At 39.4% G+C, this 13,850-nt stretch overlaps 1 protein-coding gene across 2 annotated transcripts in view; it reads left to right on the plus strand.

Annotated features, from left to right (window-relative positions):
- Ergic2 (ERGIC and golgi 2) overlaps nucleotides 1-13,850 on the plus strand; it is a 42,409-nt gene extending 28,559 nt beyond the window's left edge. The window contains exons 11-14 of one of the 2 annotated variants that reach the window (XM_013033426.1): nucleotides 7,737-7,834; nucleotides 11,277-11,439; nucleotides 13,174-13,256; nucleotides 13,377-13,850. In XM_013033426.1, coding sequence (XP_012888880.1) covers nucleotides 7,737-7,834; nucleotides 11,277-11,439; nucleotides 13,174-13,256; nucleotides 13,377-13,439 — 407 coding nt within the window. In that variant the 3' untranslated portion in view covers nucleotides 13,440-13,850. The remainder of the gene's footprint in view (nucleotides 1-7,736; nucleotides 7,835-11,276; nucleotides 11,440-13,173; nucleotides 13,257-13,376) is intronic. The other variant, XM_013033427.1, reaches the window with a different exon arrangement.

Genomic DNA, 13,850 nt, shown 5'->3' on the forward strand with positions numbered 1-13,850 from the left:
TGCAGATGTCTAATAGTTATAAGAGACAGCACTTTTGATCACCTAATACTCCTTGAATGACTTGTTCTGTTATCCTTTGCTCTAGTACCATTCCTTGTACTTACTCACTGTCTGACTAGTTCAGTTTTAGTTTACTAGAAGTTTCAAATTGTGTTGGTTAGTGAGTGCTGGTGGCTCATTCCTAGAATCATAGCTACTCAAGAGGCTGAGGTCTAGGGATTCCAGTTTGAAGCTTGCCCAGGCAGGGAAGTCTGTAACACTCTTATCTTGTTAACCAGCCAAAAGCCAGAATTGGAGGTGTAGCTCAAATGGTAGAGCACTAGCTTTGAGCAAAAAGCCAAGTGGAATGTGACAACTTGAGTTTAAGCCCCAATATCAGTATATCTTTTTTTAGGGGGAAGGCGGGGGGGGTCTGGTCGTGGGGCCTGAACTCTGGGCCTGGGCGCTGTCCCTCAGCAATTCAGCTCAAGGCTAGCGCTCTACCATTTGAGCCACAGTGCCACTTCCGGCTTTTTTCTTTTTGCTTATGTGGTGCTGAGGAGTCGAACCCAGGGCCTCATGCATGCAAGGCAAGTGCTCTACCACTGAGCAACCTTCCCAGCCCATCAGTATATCTTGAAAAAAAAAAAAGTGATGTTTGTGCTGTTATAATTTTAAAAAACCTTTATCTTTTTAAAAGTAATTTTTGTTGAGATTAAGTGATTATATAAATTTCACAAGCTTCACAGTATTGCAGGATAGTGATATTTAGTTAAAGTCACAAACACATTTTTATCCTTCATAAGGCAAATTGTCATTATCTTGGTCTATAAAGTTTGTGAATTCTATGAGCTTTAACAATACAGCTATTTCTTCCACATTAGGTGATGTGTACATTTCTTTCCCTCTCATTCCCTCCTTCCCATCGGTGCCCTTGAGTTGCTTAGTTCACTTTCATCAATGTCCAGTGTAGCTGATGGGCCCGTCCATTGTATGTTTTCCCATTTCCCTCTGTTTCTGTGCCCTCCTCCTGACTTCCCTCAGATGTGCACATATATATGCCATATATGAGGCCAAGAACATGGAGTCATTTAGAAATATACACCAAATTAAGTAGATGTCTTTTGTTACTTGAGTCCTGTTTACTTTGTCATATCTTCTTGCATTTTTGGATTTAAAATCCACATATCAGGGAGACCATGTGCTGTTTGTCTCTCTGCTCTTGGCTCACCTCACTCAAACTGATTTGCTCTAGTTCTGTCCATTTCCCTGCAAATGTCATCATTTTGTCCTTTCTAATGGCTGCATAATATTCCATTGTATATAAGTACTACAGTTTTTGGATCCATTCACTGTAGTAGGGTATCTGGGTTTCCAAATCTTGGCTGTTTTGAACTGTGCATCAATGAACATGGAGGTGAATGAGTCCTTGTTTCCTGGTTCCTGTTCAGGATAGATGCCTAGGAGTGGTATGGCTGGGTCATATGTGGGAGGTCTACATTCAGCTTTCTGAGGAGCCTCCAGACTGCTTTCCAAAGTGGTTGTATTAGTTACATTCCCATCAGCAATGCAGTAGGGTTCCTCTTTCTTTGCATCCCCACCATAGTTTGTCATTGACTGACTTTAGGATGTGGACCATTCTGATTAGGGTAAGGTGGTATCTCAGGGTTGTGTTTATTTACATTTCCTTTACCGCCAGGGATGATGAACATTTCCCCATGTTTTTCTTTGCCATTTTTATCTTGTCTGAGAAGTTTCTTTACTTCCCTTGCCCATTTAATGATGGATTGTTAGATTTGGGAAGGATTAGTTTTTTGAGTTCTCTATATATAATGGATATTAGGGCTTTGTCTGATATGTTGTTGGTAAATATTTTTTTCCCAGTTAGTTGGTTGTCTTTCTAGTTTGGCAGCTATGCCTTCAGCTGTGCAGAAACTTTTTTATTTTAAGGTAGTCCTATTTGTCGAGTGTCTCTCCAATTTGTTGTGACCCTAGGACTCTGTTCAAGAAGTTCAAGTGTTTCTCTTGCTCTGTCCTGCAGTAGTTTGAGTTTCAGGTTTGCTGTTAAGATCTTTAATCCACTTTGAGTTGATATTGGTGCATGGTGACAGGCTGAGGTCTACTTTTAGTTTTCTGCATGTGGCTGCCCAGTTTTCCCAGCACCAATAGTTGAAGAGGCTGTGTTTCTTCCAGTGTATGTCTTTGGTTCCTTTGTCAAATATCAGCTGGATATAGGTATGTGTTTTTATTTCTGAATCTTCTAATCTGTTCCATTGGTCTTCTGGTCTGTTTTTGTGCCAATACCAACCTGTCTTTGTTATTATGACTCTATAGTAGAGCTTGAAATCTGGTAACATGATCCCTCCACATTATTTTTTTTGCCTAGAATTGCTTTGGCTATTGTAGGTATTTTGTTGTTCTATCTGAAATTTTGGATTGTTTTCTCTATTTCAGTAAAGAATGTTGTTAGGATTTTGATGGGGATTGCGTTGAATTTATATCATTTATGGCAGTATGGCTGTTTTCACAATATTGATTCTGCCTATCCAAGAACATGGAGGAAAAGGTGTTGTAGCTCAAGTGGTAGAGCACTTGCCTTGAGCTGAAGAGCTCAGGGACAATGCCCAGGCCCAGAATTAAAGCCCCACGACTGACAAAAAAAAAAAAAAAGAACATGGAAGCCCTTTCCATTTCCTGGTGTCCTCTTTGATTTCTTTAGGTTTTTATAGTTTTCAGTATATAGGTCCTTTACCTCTTTGGTTAGGTTAATTCCTAGATCTTTTTTTTTTTTTTGAGGCTATTGTGAAGGGTTGTTTTCCTGATTTCCCTTTCTGCTTGTATACTGTTGGTGTACAGAAAGGCACCTGAGTTTTGTGGGTTAATTTTGTATCCTGCTACTTTGCCAAAGTGGTTTATAAGCTCTAGGAGTTTAGGAGTGGAGCTTTTGGGGTTGTTAAGGTATAATATCATGTCATCTGCAAATAGAGATAGTTTAATTTCTTCCTTTCCTATGCATATCCCTTTAATGTCCTTTTCTTGCCTTATGGCTCTGGCTAAGGATTCCAGAACCATATTGAAGAGGGGTGGAAAGAGTGGGCATCCTTGCTTTGTTCCCGATTTTACGAGAATTGGTTGTAGTTTCCCCGCCCCCCCCCCCCCCGTTTAGTATAAGGCTATTGCTCTGTCATATATGGCTTTTATTGTTTTAAGGCATGTTCCTTCTATTCCAATTTTCTCCAGAGCTTTTAACATGAATGGATGTATTTTATCAAAAGCCTTTTCCACATCAATGGAAATAATCATGTGGCTCTTGACCTTGGATCTTTTGATGCAATGGATTACATTAATTGATTTACGTATGTTAAACAATCCCTGCATTTCTGGGATGAAGCCTATTTGATCATAATGTATGATTTATTTTTGATATGTTTCTGGATTCTGTTGGCAAAAATTTTATTGAGGAGCCTTGCATCTGTGTTCATCAAAAAGATTTGTCTGTAGGTCTCTTTTTTTGTTGGAACTTTGCCTGGTTTGGGGATGTGTGTGATATTGGCTTCATAGAGGGTTTGGGATTTCTCCCTCTGCTTCTGTTCCATGGAAGAGCTTGAGGAGTATGGGCATTAGTTCCTCTCTAAAGGTCTTAAAGAATTCCATAGTGAATCCATCTGGTCCTGGGCTTTTCCTTATTGGAAGACTTCTGATTGCTTTCTCTATCTCATTGTAAGTTATTGGTTTATTTAACTGATTCATTTCTTCTTGGTTCAGTTTGGCAATTTGTATTTCTCTAAAAATAAATCCATTTCTGCTAGGTGAGTATACATTAGTGAGTATAAATTCTGGAAATAATTATTTATGATTGTTTGAGTGTCTTGCATATTTGTTGTAATTTTTCCTGTGGCTCTCTGATCTTGTTGATTTGGGTCTCCTCTCTTAGTTAATCTTGCCAGAGGTCTATCAATTTTATTAATTTTTAAAAAAAAGCTTTTTATTTTATTTTTAGTTTTCTTAGTCTTTATATCATTAAATTCAGCTCTTATTTTGGTTATCTTGCTCCATCTAGTAACTTTAGATTCAATTTTTTTCTTGCTTTTCTAGCAGTTTTAGTTGCATCATAAGATTATTTACTTGGTCTGTCTCCATTCTCTTGATGTGGGCACTGAGGGCAATAAATTTGCCCCTCCGGACTGCTTTTGCTGTGTCCCATGGATTTCTTTGTGATATATATTCATTTTCATTGAGATGTAGGAACTTTTTAATTTCTTCTGTGACCCAGGTGTTGCTCAGAAGTGTGCTGTACAATTTCCACATATTTGAGTAATTTCTAGTGTATGCTTTGTTACTGAGAACTAGCTTGATTCCACTGTGGTTGGATAGAATACAAGGAGTTATATCAGTCCTCTTGTATTTGCTTAAATTCTTTGTGTGAACTCTGATATGATCTATTTTGGAGAAAGTTCCGTGGGCTGCTGAGAATGTGTACTAGGTTGTTGTTGGGTGGAAAACACTGTATATGTCTATTAAGTCTATTTGAGATGGTATCATTTAATTCAGAGGCTTCTTTGCCAATCCTCTGGTTGGTAGACCTGTCCTTTGATGAGAGTATTAAAGTCTCCTAGTATTATTGTATTTGGACTATTATTTCTTATAAGTCTGAGAGTATTTGCTTAACGTATTTGGGTGCTCCAATGTTTGGAGAGTATAAATGGATAATGATGATATCCTCTTCTTGGGTTGTTCCCTGTATTTTTTTTTTCCTGTCAGTTGTGGGGCTTGAACTCTGGGGCTGAGTGCTGTCCACTAGCTCTTCAGCTCAAGGCTAGCACTCTACCACTTGAGCCACAGCACCACTTTGGTTTTCTGAGTGGTTTATTGGAGATAAGTCTCACAGACTTTCCTGCCTGGACTGCCTTTGAACTTAGATCCTCAGATCTCAGCCCCCTAAGTAGCTAGGATTACAGGTGTGAGCCACTGGTGCCTGGCTTGTTCCCTGTGTTAATCCATAGTGTCTTTCTTGGTCTTTTTGTATTGATTTTAATGGAAAGTTTATTTTGTTAGATAGCAGGATGGCAACCCCTGCCTTCTTGCTGGGAGCATTTGCATGATAGATCTTCCTCCATCCCTTCACTTGGAGTTTGTTTTTATCTTTGACTGTGAGATGGGTCTCTTGAAGGCAACAAATGGATGTTGTGTTCTGATTCTATCTTCAGTTTTTTTTTCTTTTGATTGGCGAATTGAGTCCATTAATATTTATGGTTATTATAGAGAGGTGCATTGTGTTTCCTGTCATTTTCCTGCTTTCCTATGTTTTTCTTTCTTCCAGTGCTTACTAAGTTAGTCTTCTAGTGATATCTGTCTGATATGTGTCCCTGATCTTGATTGTTTTCTTCAGATTGTAATCCCCCTCTTTAATATTCTTTGTAGTGCTGGCTTATTGTTTATGAATTCATTTAGTTTTTCTTTACTATTAAAATTTTTAGTTTCTTTGTCAAATGTGAATGCTAGCTTCACTGGATATACCAGTCTGGGGTGGCAGTTATTGGTTCTGAAGGCTCAGATGGTACTTTTCCATGCTTTCCTTGCTTTCAGTGTCTGTGTAGAGAGACTTGCAGTGATTCTGATTTTTTTCCCCCATTGTAGTATAGCTTCTTGCCGCATGCAAGATTGTTTCTTTATTGTTCAGATTTAGCGTTTTTACTATCATGTGCCTAGAAGTGTTCCTCCTGGGATCCCGTTTGCTAGGTGTTGTGTATGGTTCTGTTGTATAGGTCAGATTTTCTCTTTTAAGATTGGGAAATTTTTCAGTGATAATTTTATTAAATAAGTGTTGTGTCCCTCTGTTCTGCTATTCCCTTCGTCAACCTCACCTTCATCGACCTCAATTATATGAATTTCTTGGCATTGTCTGCTTGTTCTTGAACTTCTCTTTGGCCTATTTTGAGTGTTTTTTCCATATCTGTGACTTCTTTTTCCCCCCAATTGCTGCATTTTGTCTTTAGTACCTGATAATCTATTTTCCATTTCATTCACTCTTATAAACTGGCTTCCATTGTGGTTTGCCTGGAGGAAATTGAACCATTATGATTTCCATGTCAGTTCTCAGAGCATTTCATCTTTTAATGAGGTGTGTACTGCATCTATTCTTGTGTGCATCTCTTTTTTGAAATCCTGGATCTCTTTTGATAATCCATTTCTTTTTCTCTTTCACTGGAATTCTTCCCTGAGTGGCTACTGGCCTTTGGTGGTAGTTTGCTGTCTTGGCTGTTGATGAGTCTTGTAATTTTTTGCTGTGATTTTTGTGTGAGGATTCAGGGATTGTTGGAGTCAAATTCCGAACTCTGTCTGTTTTGGTCAATAGGTGGCTGCTTCGTTTGGTTCTGGGTTGGTTCCTGGGTCAGTAGCACCTGCGGGGAACACACAGGTGGGCCTCCTTCCGCTGCCGGCTTCTCGGGCCTGTGAGCCCAGTTCCTGATTTCAGACAGGGACCAGCAGTGCTCCCGACTTCAGCAAGGTACCCTCGGTTTAAGTTGCCAGAGGACCCATCTAGGACACACAGGTGGAGCTCCTTCTGCAGCTGCTGGAGCTTGCAAGCCACAAGTAGGCTTCAGCTGAGGACTGGCTGTGACCTGGCAGGCTGGGTGTATTCTTCCGGTTGCTGGGGCACTTTCATAATTCCCAGCTTCAGTGGGACCAGTAGCCCAGGCAGGAGGGGGAGTGGTCCTTGTCTAGCTCTGGGGGTTACAGCCGGTAATGGTTTCCCATGGTGCAGTTTGGGGGGGGGCAGTGTCCCCGTGGGGTATTCACTTATCCTGCAACTGGTGATGTTGCAGATCACTATCTGTGTGCTGTAGGTCACTGGTTGCCATCGTTGCTCCCTTACAATCACTGTGGGCTGGGCAGGGTGTTGGTGGGAGCTCCAGGTCTGGGTTTTATGGTCTCTGTCTCTGTTTACACTGTCCGGGTCCTGTGCTGTGGGAGTTTTCTGCACTGGAGTTGTAAGGGCTGCTGTGGCTCCGAGGTCCTAGGCGGCTGTGGGTTGGGTCGCTTTGGTGGCTTGGTACAAATCCGTGGGGGAACTGAGAGTTGGGACTTGAACTTTCTTTTGGTTGGAGAGAGCTGTGGTGTTTCCCTGCTGTTTCATCGCCCTCTTGGCTGTCCTCCAAAACCTTTATCTTTGTAGTTTTTATACTGTAAAAGGAAATGTTACCTTTATTTTTCCATATAAAGAAGTTAATGATGTAATGGTAATCAAACTGAACCACTGGCTCATTTTAAATATTTTTTCTGGGTATACATGTGCACACATGTACAAGCACGTTCCTATTTTACACTGCCCTAGGACCTTGGTTTACCAAGTGTGATTATGTCAGAGTTAACAGTTCTTTTCCCTTTTTTTTCTGGTGTGATTACTCGGGCTCGAACACAGGACTTTGGTGCTTTCCCATAGCATTTTCTCTCAAGGCTAGTGTTCTACCAGGGGAGCCATAGCCCCACTTTTGGCTTTTTGCTGGCTAATTGGAGTTTAACAACTCTGCAGGCCTTCCTACCTAGGCTGTTTTGAACCACAATCCTCAGATCTTGCCTCCTGAAGAGCTAGAATTAAAGGTCTGAGCCATTGACACTTAACTGCTTCTTTTTCTAATCTGACATTAAGTGAAATATAGTATTAAATGTAAGTTTAAATTATGGGAAAAGGATATATTTGGCAATAGTATTGTATAGTAGTACAAGACTGATGAAAATTTCTTTTCTTATTTTAGACAACCAGATGTTCCAATATTTTATTACAGTTGTGCCAACAAAACTCCAGACATATAAAATTTCAGCAGAAACACATCAGTTTTCTGTTACAGAAAGGGTAAGTGAGGCCACCCTTATAAAATAATTTGTATTAGCATTTTATAGTTGCTCAGCTGTAAGGTAAAGTTGAACTTTGAGTTGGTGCCATCCTTCATTTAAATTCTAGAAGTCTTGAATTGACATTTTATTTACGTAGAAAAAAATAGAAGTAGGTATTAGTATGTTCTTGGGCAAAAAAAAAATAGATTTAAAAAGTCTGAAGTGTTCCTATTCACCTAGGACTTAAAATTGTTAAAATATGATTATATCAATGATCTTATTAGTCTCATTTATTTTTTGGTGTGGGTACTGTGGGTTGCACATACCTGGCTTTTTTACTCAAGGCTGGTACTCTGTTTTGAGCCACAGTTCTACTTACAGTTTTTTGGAGGTCAGTTGTAGATAAAAATCTTGCAGACTGCCCTAACCAGGCTGGCTTGGAACCATGATCCTCACATCCCAGCCTCCTGAGTATTTAGGATTACAGGCAAGAGCCAGTGGCACCTGGCATAGTGTCATGGTTTTATATCATTCTTTGTCTTAAATTACAGTAGATTTTTGTATTAGCCGTTTTTCATCAAATGTTCCTGCCTGGACCACATGCAGTGATGGAAAGTCAGATAGCAAGCCCAGTTCATTCTGGGTATTGTACATTGATAGGAAGAGTGTTTCACAACCTCAGAATAGACAGGCAGATCAGTTGACTGACAAAGAGGAAAGTTTTAGAATTAGATGGTTAATAGATCTCTCATCTCTTCTGAGTTTTTCTTTTTCTTTGGTGTGTTTAAGACTGATAAATAACGCCAGGCTCTGGTGGCTCACGCCTGTAATCCTAGCTACTCAGGAGGCTGAGATCTGAGGATCGCGGTTCAAAGCCAGCCCGGGCAGGAAAGACCGTGAGACTCCTATCTCCAATAAACCACCAGAAAACCGGAAGTGGTGCTGTAGCTCAAGTGGTAGAGTGCTCGCCTTGAGCTGAAGAGCTGAGGGACAGTGCCCAGGCCCAGAGTTCAAGCCCCATGGCCGACAAAAAAAAAAAAAAGACTGATAAATAATCACTAGTATCTGGAAGGATACTTTTTTGGTTTTTTGGGTTAAATCTGCTTTCTTCTATATGTAGGTTTCTTTTACTATTGTTATAACTTAATATGAGTAAGTTCTTAGTTGTCAGAATTTCCCTTGTTCTTCTGAAATTATCATTTTAAGGATGTACTGTGAAAGTTTTATGTGGTTCAAGGAAGAAAAACCAAGTATAGATAATTGTATTCATACGTATGTGTGAGTATACTCATGTGTATGCAGTAACTAGGTCAAGCATATGCAAATGAATACTATGCTTTTCAATACTTCTGTAAAGTTAAAGAGAAACCATTTCTCTTCTATTAGTTGACCAGCACCTGAAAGATAGCATGTTCAGTTGAAGGAAACAGATGCGCGTAAATTGCCATGGGAGTGTAAAATGCCACAGTCTCTGTAAGACATGTTGGCAATATCTGGAAAGTGACAGGCACATTCACCATTGATCCAGAGATCCCTATCCTAGGACATCTTTCTCAAGATACAATGGGATAAGCACAAAAATAGTTTGTTACTATAATGGTAGTAGACTAGAAATATCCAAATTATGTAGCTCTAAAGGGAGAATAAGAATGTAGAAGATCTCTGTATCCTTACATGTTATTATATCCAGGATATAATTGGCAGTATTACATAAAAAAGACAAAAGTCAGCTTGTTCCCAGTGGTTCACAACTGCAATTCAAGGATTGAAGTTTGAAGACAACTTGGGCAGGAACATCCATGAGATTCTTATCTTCAATTAACCAGCAAAAATCCAGAAGTGGAGCTGTGGCTTAAGTGATAGAGTACTAACTGTGATCGAAGAAAAGCTAAAAGAGAGAGTAGCCCAGGCCCTGATTTCAAGTCCCAGTACTGGCACAAAAAAATAAAAATCAAGAAATACAATTCCAGAGCATTTATCCTTGATGCAGGTTTTTGTGCTAATGAATAACTAAAATAGTTGTGCTTTGTTTATAAAAGAAATGGAAAATTGATTTGATACAGTATTGAGAAGGCATGGAGGGAAAGGGCTGTGCTTTGCAAAACTCTTAGTACCCCAAGTAAGTCATTATTAGTCTACTTTTGCTACTTTAGATGTCCCAATCCCTACACAGGAACATCCGTCCCTACCATGGGTGATACCAGAGCATAACTTGGATTGTTGAGCATGTCAGGAGGCAGAGTGGAGGTGCTCTTGGACCCTCAGTCAGCAGTTCCTGAGGGCCTAGTGTACTAATAGTAGGGAAATAGGTTTCTTAGTAGATCTCATTAAATTGTTCTAGTTTTCTTTTTAGTTAAACACCAGTAACTTGATTATCCATATTCCTAACACTTGCACTTTAGTTATAGCTTTGTCAAATTAGACTCTGGCTCAAAAGTTGTAATTGGGTCATAGTTTGGATCTGTAATAGCAATTTATCAGAAAGTTTGAGAACTCGATTGCTAAAGTATAAACAGGGTAGAAAGAAAGAAAATTGCTTTTTCATCTGTGTGCACAGTGGTTTATTTGTAGTTCTAGTTGAATTCATTAACATTGCTTTTTCTTTAAAACTCAAACATGGATATCTTAGTGGGGCACCAAGTCGCTCATGCCTGTAATCCTAGCTACTCAGAGGCTAAGATCTGAGAATTGCTGTTCAAAGCCAGCATGGGCAAGAAAGTCTGTGATACTCTTATTTCCAGTTAACTACCAGAAAACTGGAAGTGGAACTGTGGTTCTAGTGGTAGAGTGCTCGTCTTGAGCTGAAGAACTGAGGGACAGTGCCAGGCCCAGAGTTCAAGCCCTAAGACTGACCAAAAAAACCAAACCAAAAAAAAAGCATAGATATCTTTCAACTTAGTGCATTAGTTTTTTTTTTTTCTGTATTGTATCTCTCATAGTTTAAACAATAGACACTGAAATTAGTTGTTTCAAAATTCAATCACTTAACTAAAAATGTTATTTTTTTGTAAATTCCTAAAAGAAGACAAAAGTTTATCCAAATATTAGTTTTAATGGATTTAGTCATTAAAAGAACGTGCCATAGAGTTAGTTGTAAGCTTGTGAGGTTCAGAAGAAAACTTGAAAATAGAAAAGATTTTTCTTTCTTTTTTTTTTGAGACTTGGTCTCATTGTGTAGCCCAGGGTGACCTCCTCATCTTGCAGTCCCTCCTGCCTTGTGCCTCCTGAGTGCTGAGATTACACGGTGTGCACCACCATGCCTGGCTCTATTCTGTTGTTTAGGTAGTTTGGAAAGCTAACCTCACAAGGGACACTGAATAAATTGTCTGTGAATAAATTGTCAGATCTAATGGTTGGTGAAAAATTTGGGATGTGTCCTTGTACTGTAGAGCCATAAAGTTTAATGTAGAGTCTGTGTTAGTAATCAAGTGGCAAGAATTTGTTTCTCCTTTCCCTTTCAGGAGCGCATCATCAACCATGCTGCAGGCAGCCATGGAGTTTCTGGAATCTTCATGAAATACGATCTCAGCTCTCTCATGGTGACTGTTACTGAGGAGCATATGCCATTCTGGCAGTTTTTTGTAAGACTCTGCGGTATTGTTGGAGGAATCTTTTCAACAACAGGTCAACATACATTTCTTAGTCTTAATTTGTAGAAGTATCCATTCCACTTCTGATATACTTCTTGGGCTGGGGGTATAGGTCTGTTGTAGAGTGTAGCCATATGTGTGGCTCTGGATTCTGAGTTCAATCCCCAGCCCTGCAAGAAGCCATTTTTCAGGGGGCAACAAATCTAAAACAGTTGTCTTGAGATTTGAATTATACTCACTAGCCATTAAGCATAAGTGATTTCACATCATTTAGTACTTTCAGGGAGGTAAAATGGTAAGCTCTTGTGTACCCTGGGCATGGAGAGCAGACAGAACTAGACTTCAATCCATTTCCACCATTTGTCTTTGGGCCATCTCCTTTGTCTGGAATTTTCTCATCTCTAAAATTTGGAATCGGATATCTAGCTAGTGTGTTGTAGGGCTAAATGAGAAAATGCCTAGAAATAGTCACTCAGTGTTAATTTTGCTTTTTTTTTTTTTTTTTTGGTGGGTTGTGGGGTGCTGTCCCTGCGCTTTTCAGCTCAATGTGAGCCCTCTAACGCTTGAGCCGCAGTGCCACTTCCGGTTTTCTAGTGGTTTATTGGAGATAAGAATCTCATGGACTTTCCTGCCCAGGCTGGCTTTGAACCATGATCCTCAGATGCTCAGCCTACTGAGTAGCTAGGATTACAGGTATGAGCCACTGGTGCCCGGCTTAATTTTGCTTTTTATTTATTGTCCTTTTAGCTGTGCAACATATAAAAGCTAAATAACTCCTGGTACACTCAACTTGTATCCAGTAGTTTTGAATTTTGGCCTGAGATTTTAGAATGCACTAAAGATCATTGGGAGAATTGTAATTATGAGAATTTGAGAATTAAGTCCAATATATAAATTGTTCCTGCTTTATTTCATTGCCTGTTTAATGGTTACACAGAGTTGGGTAATTCACATACTTGAAGTCATATGTGTTTTTTAGAATTATAACTTTGGAAAAAATGAATAGTTTTTTTAAACAGGATTTTCTGTTACTGTTTCCTTTCAATTTATTTGAATGCATGTTGTCAATATCATTTGGTTTAAAGTCTGTGAGCTAACCTTGAAAAGATTGTGCAAGGTCATGAATTTTTGTTGACCATGTGATTTTGAAGATACATTTGTTAATTATTGTTTAGGTTTTTTGTTATTGTTTAAGTAGTTGTATGGAGGGGTTTAATTTTATGACTACATGTCAGTTTATGACCACAAGACATCTTGACCAGTGTTATCCTTTCCATCATTTTCCCCTATCTCTCACCCCCATCCATCCTCTTAAATTACCTGGCTCCATTTTCACATATGTACATTGAATCTTTTTATTTTGGTTGTGGGGCTTGAACTCGGGGCCTGGGTGCTGTCCCTGAGCTCTTTTGCTCAATCAAGGCTAGTGCTCTACCACTTTGAGCCACAGCACCACTTCCAGTTTTGGAGTGGTTAATTGGATATGAAGAGTCTCGTGGGGATTTTTCTGTCTGGGCTGGCTTTGAACTGCTATCCTCAGATCTCACCCTCCTGAATAGGCTTGAACCATTGGTTCTGGGCTGTACATGGAATCTTAAAACTGCACTCACCAGCCCCCATCCTTCTTTTGAATATTTTAAACGGACATAATGTAAGCCAATTGGTTTCATTTCTTAATGTGGTCCATTATGGTTAGGTGAGTTTTTTATTTTTATTATAGAAATGACAGAAGAAATTTAATTTAAAAACCTGAACTTATTTATTGCAGGCATGTTACATGGAATTGGAAAATTTATAGTCGAGATAATTTGCTGTCGTTTCAGACTTGGATCCTATAAAGCTGTCCATTCAGTAAGTGGTGCAGCACGCATGGTGCCTATCTCCAGCTCAATGTCCTTACCCCCAGCACAGCTTAGTGTTAGAAGGAATCTGTAAAGAGTAACATTAATGCTTTGGTCTTTTTTCCCCTAGGTTCCCTTTGAGGATGGCCACACAGACAACCACTTACCTCTTTTAGAAAATAATACACATTAGCACCTCCTAAGGGGAAGGAGAAAAACTTTTTTTTTTTGCCTGAGACCTAAAAATCTTTTTTTAATAATCAAATATTGTGCAATATATTCAAAGAAAAGTACGAATGAGAAACTGGGAACACACTTACTTTAAAAAAAAAAAAAGAGGAAAAAAAAGGAACAAAACAACCCCAATGTGAAATCCTATTGATATTGTGTCTGTCACAAGTGTCCTAGAAGAGACAACACCACGAATCAGTGACCGCGCCGGCCAGATGCTGGCGTCAAGATGAGCCTCTGCTTCTCTCACACCTGGGGACTATGTCCAGGAAGAAAAACCACAGCTAAGGAAAAGGCCTCTATAAGTGCATATGTCAGCTGCTTCTGTTTTTACAAACCTGATGTGAGAATAAAAGGTGTAAAACATAATGGA

The sequence above is a fragment of the Dipodomys ordii genome, unplaced genomic scaffold, assembly GCF_000151885.1.
Source record: "Dipodomys ordii isolate 6190 unplaced genomic scaffold, Dord_2.0 Scaffold167, whole genome shotgun sequence".
In the NCBI taxonomy this organism is placed as follows: Eukaryota; Metazoa; Chordata; class Mammalia; order Rodentia; family Heteromyidae; genus Dipodomys; species Dipodomys ordii.